General features: G+C 42.6%; 2 protein-coding genes across 2 annotated transcripts; both read left to right on the top strand.

The window, feature by feature from the left end:
- Positions 1 to 44: 44 nt before the first annotated feature.
- Positions 45 to 4,384, top strand: LOC311127487 (cGMP-dependent protein kinase 1-like; the record flags this gene model as incomplete). The annotated part of the gene is made up of 8 exons (XM_084159314.1): positions 45 to 50; positions 175 to 314; positions 592 to 712; positions 3,136 to 3,299; positions 3,454 to 3,576; positions 3,699 to 3,761; positions 4,142 to 4,208; positions 4,286 to 4,384. The coding sequence occupies 8 exons, from the start codon at positions 45 to 47 to the stop codon at positions 4,382 to 4,384; spliced, it is 783 nt and encodes a 260-aa protein (XP_084015440.1).
- A 5,486-nt stretch (positions 4,385 to 9,870) lies between these two features.
- On the top strand, positions 9,871 to 11,590 carry LOC311127863 (stanniocalcin; the record flags this gene model as incomplete). Its single annotated transcript, XM_084159760.1, has 5 exons — positions 9,871 to 9,988; positions 10,343 to 10,485; positions 10,568 to 10,675; positions 10,985 to 11,088; positions 11,293 to 11,590. 5 exons carry the CDS (start codon positions 9,871 to 9,873, stop codon positions 11,588 to 11,590), a joined length of 771 nt encoding a protein of 256 aa, XP_084015886.1.
- Between the last annotated feature and the right edge of the window lie 1,086 nt (positions 11,591 to 12,676).

Below are 12,676 nucleotides of genomic sequence, written 5' to 3'. Positions count from 1 at the left end.
GTGTGTATATAATGTGTGCATGCTTACATGAGTGTGTGTCTGTAATGCCTGTGTGTGTGTGTCTGTGTGTGTGTGTGTGTGTGTGTGTGTGTGTGTGTGTGTGTGTGTGTGTGTGTGTGTGTGTGTGTGTGTGTGTGTGTGTGTGTTTAATTTGTATAATGTGTGTGTCTTCAGGTTCAGTTAAATAGTGACACCAGTCGGTCGTTTGCTCTGAAGGTTCTAAAGAAGCGTCACATTCTGGACACCAGCCAACAGGACCACATCCTCTCAGAGAGACACATCATGATGGATGCACACAGCCCCTTCACCGTCAGGTGGTCCTCTGTAGCTCAGCTGGTAGAGCACGGCGCTTGTAACGCCAAGGTAGTGGGTTCGATCCCCGGGACCACCCATACACAAAAATGTATGCACTCATGGCTGTAAGTCGCTTTGGATAAAAGCGTCTGCTAAATGGCATATTAATTAATATTAATTATTAATTAAATAATTAATTAAAGGTACACACAAACACAGATACACACACCACATAGCCCCTTCACCATCAGTTACACACACGCACACAAACACAGTGACGCTGTGTGTCTTGTCCAGGTTGTATCGGACGTTCAGGGACTCTAAATATCTGTACATGCTACTGGAGGCCTGTCTGGGAGGAGAACTGTGGACTCTACTGAGAGACAGGTGGGTGTGTGTACGTCTAGAGCAACTGCAAGTAAAACCTGACTGTAAACAAACTGCCTAACCAGCTATCCCCTAACCCTAACCCTAGGGTCATGTCCACATCCCAGTTTAACCCTCAACCACAACCCTAACCCTAGATTCATGTCCACATCTCGGGTTCAACCCTTAACCTCAACCACAATGGCGCTACATTGGAAAGCGGCATTGGAAAGCGACCGTTTTACGGGCTCCTGACCAATTGTGCTATTTTGTGGGGGGGTTTTACGCTGATTGTAACTTGTTTGTACATAATGTTAACCATTTCCTATGACTGAAAATAGCTACTGGATTTCAGAACAGCTATCACTAACCTCGATTTGAGTCGTAGGTGAAAGACATATTGATTTTTATGGACCAGGCCCCAATCCCGACACTCGAAGGAAGAGGAGACGGTGCTATAGAGGCTGGCGCGCAGGCACCCTGATAAGACTACGGTGGCAAATCAATTAATCGCCTCTACCCTCTGTTCTATTGCCGAATGTGCAATCACTGGAGAATAAACTGGACTAGCTCTGTACGAGACAATCCTATCAACAGGACATTAAGAACTGTAATATACTATGCTTCTCGAAGTCATGGCTGAACAAGGACATGGATAATATACATCTAGCTGGTTTTTCTATGCATCGGCAGGACAGAACGGCAGAGTCTGATAAGATCAGGGGAGGTGGTGTGTGTCTCTTTGACAACAACAGCTGGTGCGCGATCTCTAATATTAAGGAAGTCTCGAGGTTATGCTCGCCTGAGTTAGAATACCTCATGATAAGCTGTAGACCATACTACTTACCAAGATAGTTTTTATCTGTATTTTTCATAGCTGTAGCAAACAAGAAAATGCTCATCCAGAGGCGGCGCTCCTGGTGGCCGATGATTTTATTGCCACATCAGTCACCGGCTTCATTAATAAGTGCACTGACAACATCGTCCCCACAGTAATCGTACGTACATATCCCAACCAGAAGCCATGGATTACAGGCAACATCCGCACTGAGCTAAAGGCTAGAGCTGCCGCTTTCAAGGAGCGGGACACTAATCCAGACACTTATTAGAAATCCTGCTATGCCCTCCGACGAACCATCTAACAGACAAAGCGTCAATACAGGACTAAGATCGAATCCTACTTCACCGGCTCTGATGCTTGTCGGATGTGGCAGGGCTTGCAAACTATCACAGATTACAAAGGGAAACCCAGCCGAGAGCTGCCCAGTGATGCTAGCCTACCAGATGAGCTAAATGCCTTCTATGCTCACTTCGAGGCAAGCAACACTGAACCATATGTGAGAGCACCAGCTGCTCCGGACGACTGCATGATCACGATCTCCATAGTCAATGTGAGTAAGACCTTTAAACAGGTTAACATCCAGACGGATTACGAGGACGCATACTCAGAGCATGCGCTGACCAGCTGGCAAGTTTCTTCACTGACATTTTCAACCTCTCCCTGACCCATTCTGTAATACCTACATATTTCAAGCAAACCACCATAGTCCCTGTACCCAATAATGGCAAGATAACCTGTCTAAATGACCACTGCCTTGTAGCACTCACATCTGTAGCCATGAAATGCTTTGAAAGGCTGGTCATGGCTCACATCAACACCCTCATCCCACTCCAATTCGCTCCAATTCGCATACCGCCCCAACAGATCCACAGATGACGCAATCCCTATTGCACACCACACTGCCCTTTCGCACCTGGACAAAAACAAACACCTTCAGTGCCTTGCAAAAGTATTCATCCCCCTTGGCGTTTTTCCTATTTTGTTGCATTACAACCTGTAACTTAAATGGATTTTTATTTGGATTTCATGTAATGGACATACACAAAATAGTCCAAATTGGTGAAGTGGAATGAAAAAAATCATCCCACTCCAATTCGCTCCAATTCGCATACCGCCCCAACAGATCCACAGATGACGCAATCTCTATTGCACTCCACACTGCCCTTTCACACCTGGACAAAAACAAACACCTTCAGTGCCTTGCAAAAGTATTCATCCCCCTTGGCGTTTTTCCTATTTTGTTGCATTACATCCTGTAATTTAAATGGATTTTTATTTGGATTTCATGTAATGGACATACACAAAATAGTCCAAATTGGTGAAGTGGAATGAAAAAAATAACTTGTTTCAAAACATTCTACAAAATAAATCATGGAAAAGTGGTGCGTGCATATGTATTTACCCCCTTTGCTATGAAGCCCCTAAATAAGATCTGGTAAAACCAATTACCTTCAGAAGTCACATAATTAGTTAAACAAAGTCCACCTGTGTGCAATCTAAGTGTCACATGATCTGTCACATGATCTTAATCTGCAGTCACACAGAAACAGGAAATGCTCCCAATGTAGTGTGTGTGTGTGTGGGGGTGTGTGTGTGAGTGCGTGTGCATGTGTGTGTGTGTGTGTGTGTATCAGGTGGATTTTGGCTTTGCTAAGAAGGTGGATCTTGGTCAAAAGACGTGGACATTCTGTGGGACTCCAGAGTATGTGGCCCCAGAAATCATCCTGAGCAAGGGACATGATGTCTCCGTTGACTGCTGGTCCCTGGGGATACTCATCTACGAACTGCTCAGCGGCAGGTAAACCCACCTGTGTGTGTGTGTGTGCGTGCGTGTGAGCGCGTGTGTGTGTGTGTGTCAGAGATGAGGTCTTATTAGTCTTATTATTGGTCAAAATTTTAAGAGGACCTTTCTCTTGCATCCCCCGCCTCTCTCTCTCCGTCTCTTTCACCAGTCCTCCGTTCTCTGGTTCTGATCCTATGAAGACCTATAACATCATCCTGAGAGGAATTGACATGGTGGAGTTCCCCAAGAAGATCTCCAAGAGTGCTGCCAACCTCATCAAACGCCTCTGCAGGTTACACACACACGACTCAGAGCATAGAGAACTCATCAAATGATGCTTGCGCAGTGTGTATATGTGACTGTGTGTGTGTGTGTGTGTGTTTGTGCGTGTGTGCGTGCGTGTGTGTTGCCCAGGGACAACCCATCTGAGAGGGTGGGGAACCAGAAGAACAGGGTGAAGGACATCCAAAAACACAAGTAAGAGTTACCATGGTGATGGTGACTACTGTTCCTACCTACCAATAGAACTGCATGGAACAGTAATAGCTATATTTTCTGATATAAAGTTTTATTCTTTAGCTACCATACAGGCATGATTCTCACTAGAGCAGCTGAAGCAACGGATATGATTTCGCCTCAGTTCTATGCCTAAGAGTCAGTAATTGACTTTGTCAAGGTTGTCTTTTTTCAGGCCTTCACCTGAAATGGTACCCTATTGGCCTCATAGTGTTCTGGTCAAAGGTAGTGCAGTTTATAGGGAATTGGGTGCCATTTCGGACACAGCCCAGGTCGTCTTGATACTATAAGGAGAGGTGTGATTGGTTGGTTCTGGGTGACTGTTTCCTGTTTGTCTCCAGGTGGTTTGAAGGTTTTAACTGGGAGGGACTCCGACAGGCAACTCTGGCCCCTCCCTTCACTCCTACTGTATGTACACACACATACACACACACACACACACACCACACAGACACACACACTCAGCACTATCTCCTCTCTCCCAGGTGAAGGGTCCACTGGACACTGGCAACTTTGACTGTTTCCCTGATGACAACGAGGCCACGCCCCCAGACGATGAGTCTGGCTGGGATCTGGAGTTCTGACTGAACACCACACATTGAGTATACCAAACATTAGGAACACCTTCCTAATATTGAGTTGTGTCAAGTTGGCTAGATGTCCTTTGGGTGGTGGACCATTCTTGATACACACGGGAAACTGTTGAGCATGAAAAACCCAGCAGCATTGCAGTTCTTGACACAAACCGGTGCGCCTGGCACCTACCACCATACCTCGTTCAAAGGCACTTAAATCTTTGTCTTTCCGTTCACATTCTGAATGGCACACATACACAATCCACAGTGGTGTAAAGTACTTAAGTAGTTTTATGGGGTATTTGTACTTTACTATTTATATGATTGACAACTTGTACTTTTACTTCACTACGTTCCTAAAGAAAATAATGTACTTTTTACCCTATACATTTTCCGTGACACCCAAAAGTACCCATTACATTTTGTACAGGAAAATTGTCAAATTCACACACTTGTCAAGAGAACATCTCTGGTCATCCCTACTGCCTCTCATCTGGCGGACTCACTAAACACACATGCTTCGTTTGTAAATTATGTCTGATTGTGTCCTTGGCTATCGGTAAAAATAAAAATAAATAAAAAATAGTGCCGTCTGGCTCACTTTTACTTTGAGTCCTTTTCTATTAAGGTATCTTTACTTTTACTCAAGTATGACAATTGGGTACTTTTTCCACCACTGACAGCTGTTGTTTTCACATGCTCTTCATGACAGTTTTCTACAAAAAAATAAGTATATTTTAGAGATTTGTTTGTGTTGATCTGTTTTGAATGGGTAGGGGAATAGTGTACAGTTCCACAACATTTGTTCATAATATATAAGCAAAATAAAAACCTAAAACCCTGTATCAAATGTCTGAATACATTAACAGAACACAGTATCATGCAGAAACACCCAGAAGGAGAGAGAGGTGACAGTGCGTGTGAAAGGAAGAATGGGAGAAAGAATGAGAGGAAGCGTGTGAGAATGAGTGTGAGAGTGAATGAGGGGAAAGTTAATGAAAGGTAAAACAGGATCATTTCCGTTCTCAGACGTCACAGCACTGCGGTCCTTATCAGATCATTTAACCCATTATAGGCTTAAGAGGTGTGTGTGTGTGTGTGTGTGTGAGCTGTGAGATGTTATCAGATCCAAAGAAGTCGCCCCGGGTCCTCCTGAGTGGGGCAGTGGTCTAAGGCACTGCATCGCAGTGCTAACTGTGCCACTAGAGATCCTGGTTCGTATCCAGGCTCTGTCGCAGCCGGCCGCGACCGGGAGACTCATGGGCGGCGCACAATTGGCCCAGCGTCGTCCAGGGTAGGGGAGGGAATGGCCGGCAGGGATGTAGCTCAGTTGATAGAGCATGGCGTTTGCAACGCCAGGGTTGTGGGTTCGATTCCCACGGGGGGGCAGTATAAAAAAAATTAAATGTATTCACTAACTGTAAGTCGCTCTGGATAAGAGCGTCTGCTAAATGACTAAAATGTAAATGTAAATGGGTCACCAGGAGTAGTTACATCTCCATGGTAACACAGGTAATCTTGGAAACCCTGCCACCTTCACCAATGACCTCTTTCCCCCTGATAACACACACACACACAGTGCCTTCAGAAAGTATTCATACCCCACTCCATATTTTGTTGTGTTACTGAATTAAAAATTGATTAAATAGATTATTTTTTGCACCCATCTAAACACAATACCCCATAATGACAAAGTGAAAACATGTTTTTAGAAATAATTGAAAATGTATTGAAAATGAAATACAGAAATATCTAATTTACATAAGTATTCACACCCCTGAGTCAATACTTTGTAGAAGCACCTTTGGCAGCGATTACAGCTGTGAGTATTTCTGGGTAAGTCTCTAGGAGCTTTCCACACCTGGATTGTGCAACATTTGCTAGACAACCATTTTCAGGTCTTGCCATAGATTTTCAAGTAGATTTAAGTCAAAACTGTAACTCTGCCTCTCAGGAACATTCACTGTCTTCTTGGTAAGCAACTCCAGTGTAGATTTGGCCTTGTGTTTTAGGTTATTGTCCTGCTGAAAGGTGAATTCATCTCCCAGTGTCTGGTGGAAAGCAGACTGAACCAGGTTTACCTCTAGGATTTCACTTGTGCTTAGCTCCATTCCGTTTATTTTTTATCCTGAAAAACTCCCCAGTCCTTAACAATTACAAGCATACCCATAACATGATTCAACCACCACTATGCTTGAAAATATGGAGAGTGGTTGTCACGCCTGCTCCCGCTCCTGCTCTTGTTTTGTTATATGTCAGTTTTTTCATTAAATGTTCACAACCTGTACTTGCTTCCAGTCTCCCTGCGTCTGTCCTCACAGTGGTACTCAGTAATGTGTTGTATTGGATTTGCCCCAAACATAACACTTTGTATTCAGGACAAAAAGTTAATTGCTTTGCCACATTTTTTGCAGTATTACTTTAGTGCCTTGTTGCAAACAGGATGCATGTTTTGGAATATTTTTATTTTGTACAGGCTTCCTTGTTTTCACTCAATTAGGTTAGTATTGTGGAGAAACGACAATGTTGTTGATCCATCTTCAGTTTTCTCCTATCACAGTTACAGTTTAAACTAACTGTTCTTTAGTCACCATTGGCCTCATGGTGAAATCCCTTAGTGGTTTCCTTTCTCTCCGTATCTTTTTAGTGACTGGTTGTATTGATACACCATCCAAAGTGTAATTAATAACTTCACCATGCTGAAAGGGTTTTTCAATGTCTGCTTTTTTTTTTACCCATCTACCGATAGGTACCCTTCTTTGCGAGGCATTGGAAAACCTCCCTGGTCTTTGTGGTTGAGTCTGTGTTTGCAGTAGTGTAAAGTACTTAAGTAAAAATACTTTCAAGTACTACTTAAGTAGTTTTTTGTGGTATCTGTACTTTACTTTACTATTTATATTTTTGCCAACTTTTACTTTTACTTCACTACATTCCCAAAGGAAATAATGTACTTTTTACTCCATACATTTGTCCTGACACCCAAAAGTACTCGTCCCTACTGCCTCTTTGTAAATTATGTCTGAGTGTTGGAGTGTGCCCCTGGCGATCCGTCAATAAAACAATAAAAATTAAATGGTGCCGTCTGGTTTGCTTAAAATAAGGAATTTGAAATGGTTTATACTTTTACTTTTGATACTTAAGTACATTTTAGCAATTCCATTTACTTTTAATACTTAAGTATATTTCAAACCAAATACTTTTATACTTTTACTTAAGTAACATTTTACTGAGTCATTTTACTTGAGTCATTTTCTATTAAGGTATTTTTACTTTTACTCAAGTATGACAATTGAGTACTTTTTCCACCACTGTGTGTTTGAAATTTACTGTTCGACTGAGGGACCTTACAGATAATTGTATGTGTGGTGTGCAGAGATGAGGTAGTCATTCAACAATCACGTTAAACACTGTTATTGCACACAGAGTGAGTCCATGCTACTTATTAACTTGTTATTTACTCCTGAACGTATGTAGGCTTGCCATAACAAAGGGGTTGAATACATATTGACTCAAGACATTTCAGCTTTTCATTTGTAATTAATTTGTAAAAATTTAGAAAAACATAATTCCACTTCTACATTATAGGATATTGTGTGTGGGCCAGTGACAAAAAAAACTCAATTTATTCCATTTTAAATTCAGGCTGTAACACAACAACATGTGGAAAAAGTAAATGGGTGTGAATACTTTCAGAAGGCATGTGTCCACCTCTCCAAACCTAGCCTGGCTCTAAGAATAGGCAAATTAGAGGCCAAAGCTATCCTAGCCAGATAGAGTAGATCTCCTCATAGAGCTCAGATAAACTGGTGGGTAACAGACAATAATTCTCTCTTTGTCCAGAGAGAGAGGGAGATAGAGAGAGAGATTGTTCTGAGGAGGAGAGGAGCTCAGAAGCCCAGGCGCCACTGAACACTGTTTGTTTATTTGAAAGAAGGAGAGATGGAGGACAGGGGGGAGACAATAATAACCACAAATATTCATTAAACCATATTCACAGTTTAGGGCTCTTTTCAGGAACAATAAGCCTACACAATGCACCAAATCACTACAATAATCAAAAGCTTACACAGATATGAATGTTCTCGTGAAAAGTACTTGTGGTTTGGAGTGAGAGCAGCTAAATCATTCCACATTCTGCCAGTTAGTAGTGATAATAGTATATTGTGCTGCTGTTCACAATGATTTATCTGCTTTTCTACATGATTGAACCGCTACAAATGAAACGTGACTGGAATTGTTAAAAACAACACATTTACGTTTCCTAGGTCTAATTTAACTAGGATATGGGGTTCTATTTTTTAAATAAAATAAAGCAACAAAAAAAAAAGCTGAAGTGTTCTAAATTAAACTAATTGTAGGCTAGTATTTTTTTTTTTTTGCATTTGTCTCTCTCACCCCAGCAGACTCTTGTAACCTCGCTCTATGCACTTGCAGTGGTGGGAAAAGTACCCAATTGTCATATTTGAGTAAAAGTAAAGATAACTTAATAGAAAATGACTCAAAGTAAAAGTGTGTCACCCAGTAAAACACTACTTGAGTAAAAGTCTAAAGGTATTGGATTTGACATATACTTAAGTATCAAAAGTAAATGTAATTGCAAAAATATACATAAGTATCAAAAGTAAAAGTATAAATCATTTGAAATTCCTTACATTAAGCAAATCAGATGGCAACATTTTCTTGTTGTATTTACATATAGCCAGGGGCACACTCCAACACTCAGACATAATTTACAAGCGAAGCATTTGTGTTTAGTGAGTCTGCCAGATCAGAGGCAGTATGGATGACCAGGGATGTTCTCTTGATAAGTGTGTGAATTTGACAATTTTCCTGCCCTGCTAAGCATTCAAAATGTAACTAGTACTTCTGGGTGTCAGGAAAAATGTATGGAGTAAAAAGTACGTTATTTTCTTTAGGAATGTAGGGAAGTAAAAGTACAAGATGTCCAAAATATAAATAGTAAAGTAAAGTACAGATACCCCCCAAAAATACTTAAGTAGTACTTTAACTTATTTTGACTTAAGTATTTACACAACTGTGGATTGTGTATGTGTGCCATTCAGAAGGTGAATGGACAAGACAAAGATTTAAGTGCCTTTGAACGGGGTATGGTAGTAGGTGCCAGGCGCACCGGTGTGTGTCAAGTACTTTACAACACTGTGCACTTGGGAATAAAATCATCACAAATAGTTTCAACTTCCACAATGAATGTTCTGAATAAATATAAGCCCACGCACGGAAAGTTAAGAAGTTCCAAAGCGCAAGCTCAGTGGAAACATTCTATAGCGCGCGCCGCTGACCCCCCACTGGAGATGCCGGGCGCTGATTGGACAAACCCGCGGGTTGTCCAGTGATTTATGTAACAAACGGCTATAAAAACGTCCGGTAACTAACACCAGTCAGGGAACGACCAAGATATCAACAGCACAACTGTTCTCCACCGATAAAAATCAAGCCGACCTGTCGCAACTCGAAGAACATCACAATCTGACAAGATGCTCGCAAAGTTCGGCCTGTGCGCGGTCTTCCTCGTCCTGGGGACTGCCGCCGCCTTCGACACCGACCTGGAGGAAGCCTCTCCTCGCCGTGCACGCTTCTCCTCCAACAGCCCCTGTGAGTAGCCTACATCTGGTTAGCCTACTGTGAAAAAAATATGCAAACTGCAGTTCTTATCCCAAAAAGTCTGCAGGATGTATTAGGTCCATGCACAGGAGTTAGTTATGAAAGTTTCCTTTCTTCTAAAATAGTTGCATTACCATGGCTAGAGAAATAGGCAAATTCCTTAATGTATGTTAAGTCTATCCCATTACAGCCTCTGTCAAGAGGACTGACCATTGCTAAAGTTTGACCTCTCTCTCTCTCTCTCTCTCTCTCTCTCTCTCTCTCTCTCTCTCTCTCTCTCTCTCTCTCTCTCTCTCTCTCTCTCTCTCTCTCTCTCCCTCTCTCTCCCTCTCCCTCTCCCTCTAGCGGATGTGGCTAGGTGTTTGAACGGTGCTCTAGCAGTGGGATGTGGTACGTTTGCTTGCCTGGAGAATTCTACCTGTGACACGGATGGCATGCACGATATCTGTCAACTGTTCCTTCACACCGCAGCTACCTTTAACACACAGGTAAGCCTACACACACACAAACACACACTTTTTTGACGACCCACTGAAATCTCTAACCCAGTGTTTGTGTGTGTGTGTGCAGGGTAAGACGTTTGTAAAGGAGAGTCTGAGGTGTATTGCCAACGGCGTCACGTCTAAAGTCTTCCAGACCATCAGGCGCTGTGGAGTCTTCCAGAGGATGATCTCTGAGGTCAGTCACTCTAGCTTTATTAGAGATGCACAACATGTCAGCCTTCATATCGGTGCCAAAATAACCTCTACATTTTTGTAATTTAGCAGATGCTCTTATCCAGAGCAACTTACAAGAGCAATTAGGGTTAAGTGCCTTGCTCAAGTGCGCATTGACAGATTTTTCACCTAGTCTGCTCTGGGATTCAAACCAGCAACCTTTCAGTTATTGGCCCAACACGCTTAACCACTTGGACACTTGCTGTCCTCTACTGTGTGGCAACATGAAGTGCTAGTTTCTGAGGGTTAAAAAGATTGTGTGTGTGTTTAGGTCCAGGAGGACTGTTACAGTAGACTGGATATCTGTGGTGTGGCTCGCTCCAACCCTGAGGCCATCGGAGAGGTGGTGCAGGTACCTGCACACTTCCCCAACAGGTGAGCCAGTCAGTGTGTGTGTGTGTGCGGGTGCGTGGATGTACATGTGTGTGTTTGTGTGTGGGTCTAAAGTTTAAAAAAATGTTTTAGTCATTTAGCAGATGCTCTTATCCAGAGCGACTTACAGTAGTGAGTGCATACATTTTTATATTTGTTCGTACTGTGTGTGTCTATGTCATAACACAGTGTGTGTGTGTGTTCCAGGTACTACAGCACTCTGCTCCAGTCCCTGCTAGCCTGTGATGAGGATACAGTGGCTGTGGTCAGGGCAGGGCTTGTTGCTAGGCTGGGGCCGGACATGGAAACTCTCTTCCAGCTGCTGCAGAACAAACACTGCCCCCAGGGTTCTAACCAGGGTTCTAACTCTGCCCCCGCCGGCTGGCGCTGGCCAATGGGGTCGCCTCCTTCCTTCAAGATCCAGCCCAGCATGAGAGGAAGAGACCCCACCCACCTGTTCGCTAGGAAACGCTCTGTGGAGGCTTTGGAGAGAGAGATGGAGTAGAGGAGGCACACACATACACACCACTTATACCTTAAGCACACATTCACGTATACACACACACATACACACACACACCACAGCTACCTTAAACACAAAACACACACACTCATGATAGCTTTGCTCACACACACATAAATGTGTATGCACAGACACACACACATTTTCACACGCATGCACACACACACAGCTTTACCCTCAAATGATTAAGGCTAAATTATTCATGGTTGTTTGGGGCTGTTGTAATGTAGTATTTGATTTTGGGAAGCGTTTATCTGTGAATGTTGTTGAAAGTATTTCTATGTGGGTTGATACTTGATGAGGGGGAGATGAAACCTGTTACCTAGAGCATGAATGTGGAGGATTATATCTGCTCAGAATAGACTCAACTAAACATGAGAGCTGTTGAAAAGTCTGAACATTTGTTAACAATTTAAACATTTCAAATGCCATCTAAGAAAACGAACTATCACTGTAGTTCCATCTGGTTTCAACGTGGCACTACAGCCATAACATCCCCGTTTTGACAAGTGATTAACAAGACAAGCCTATTTAAAAAGACCTATGAGTATATTATTATAATAATATTATTGATATTTATTTTCTTACAGAATGTTTATTATGGTGTTGTATCTAGTTGTAACTTGGTTTGAGTTGTCGGCAGTGGGTGGGGTTTGACATCCTGATGTGACGTCACTGGCTGATGTGTTGCTCTACGAGGATGTCACCACCTCCTCAGAGGGACAGTGTGACGTCACCATGCTGGTCGTGGGGCTCACCGCGTCCCCCTCTGTCTTCAGCTGTGTAAAGTGTGTAAAGACATTATAGAGTGATCCTATGCTGTGGTCCTCAGATTTGGTTATATCATGTATGTTTTGAGATTCTGTGTGAGAATGTGTGTGCTAGTCCGGTACTCTACACCGTGGGGCTTGGTGTCATTCTCTGCTATGAATAAATGTTGTGATCTTCATCATTTTGTCTGAGGTGATTTGTGTCGAGACTCACTAGTGATTAAACGATCACAGTTCGAAACATTGGCGATCTTTAATAATTTGCTTTGGTGTAGTGTGAGGTTAAAGTATTTTCTAA

The sequence above is a fragment of the Coregonus lavaretus genome (genome assembly GCF_964263955.1).
Source record: "Coregonus lavaretus genome assembly, chromosome: 4".
Lineage (NCBI taxonomy): Eukaryota > Metazoa > Chordata > Actinopteri > Salmoniformes > Salmonidae > Coregonus > Coregonus lavaretus.
Note: the sequence above shows the minus strand (reverse complement) of the source record. Positions and strands in the feature narration are given on the sequence as shown.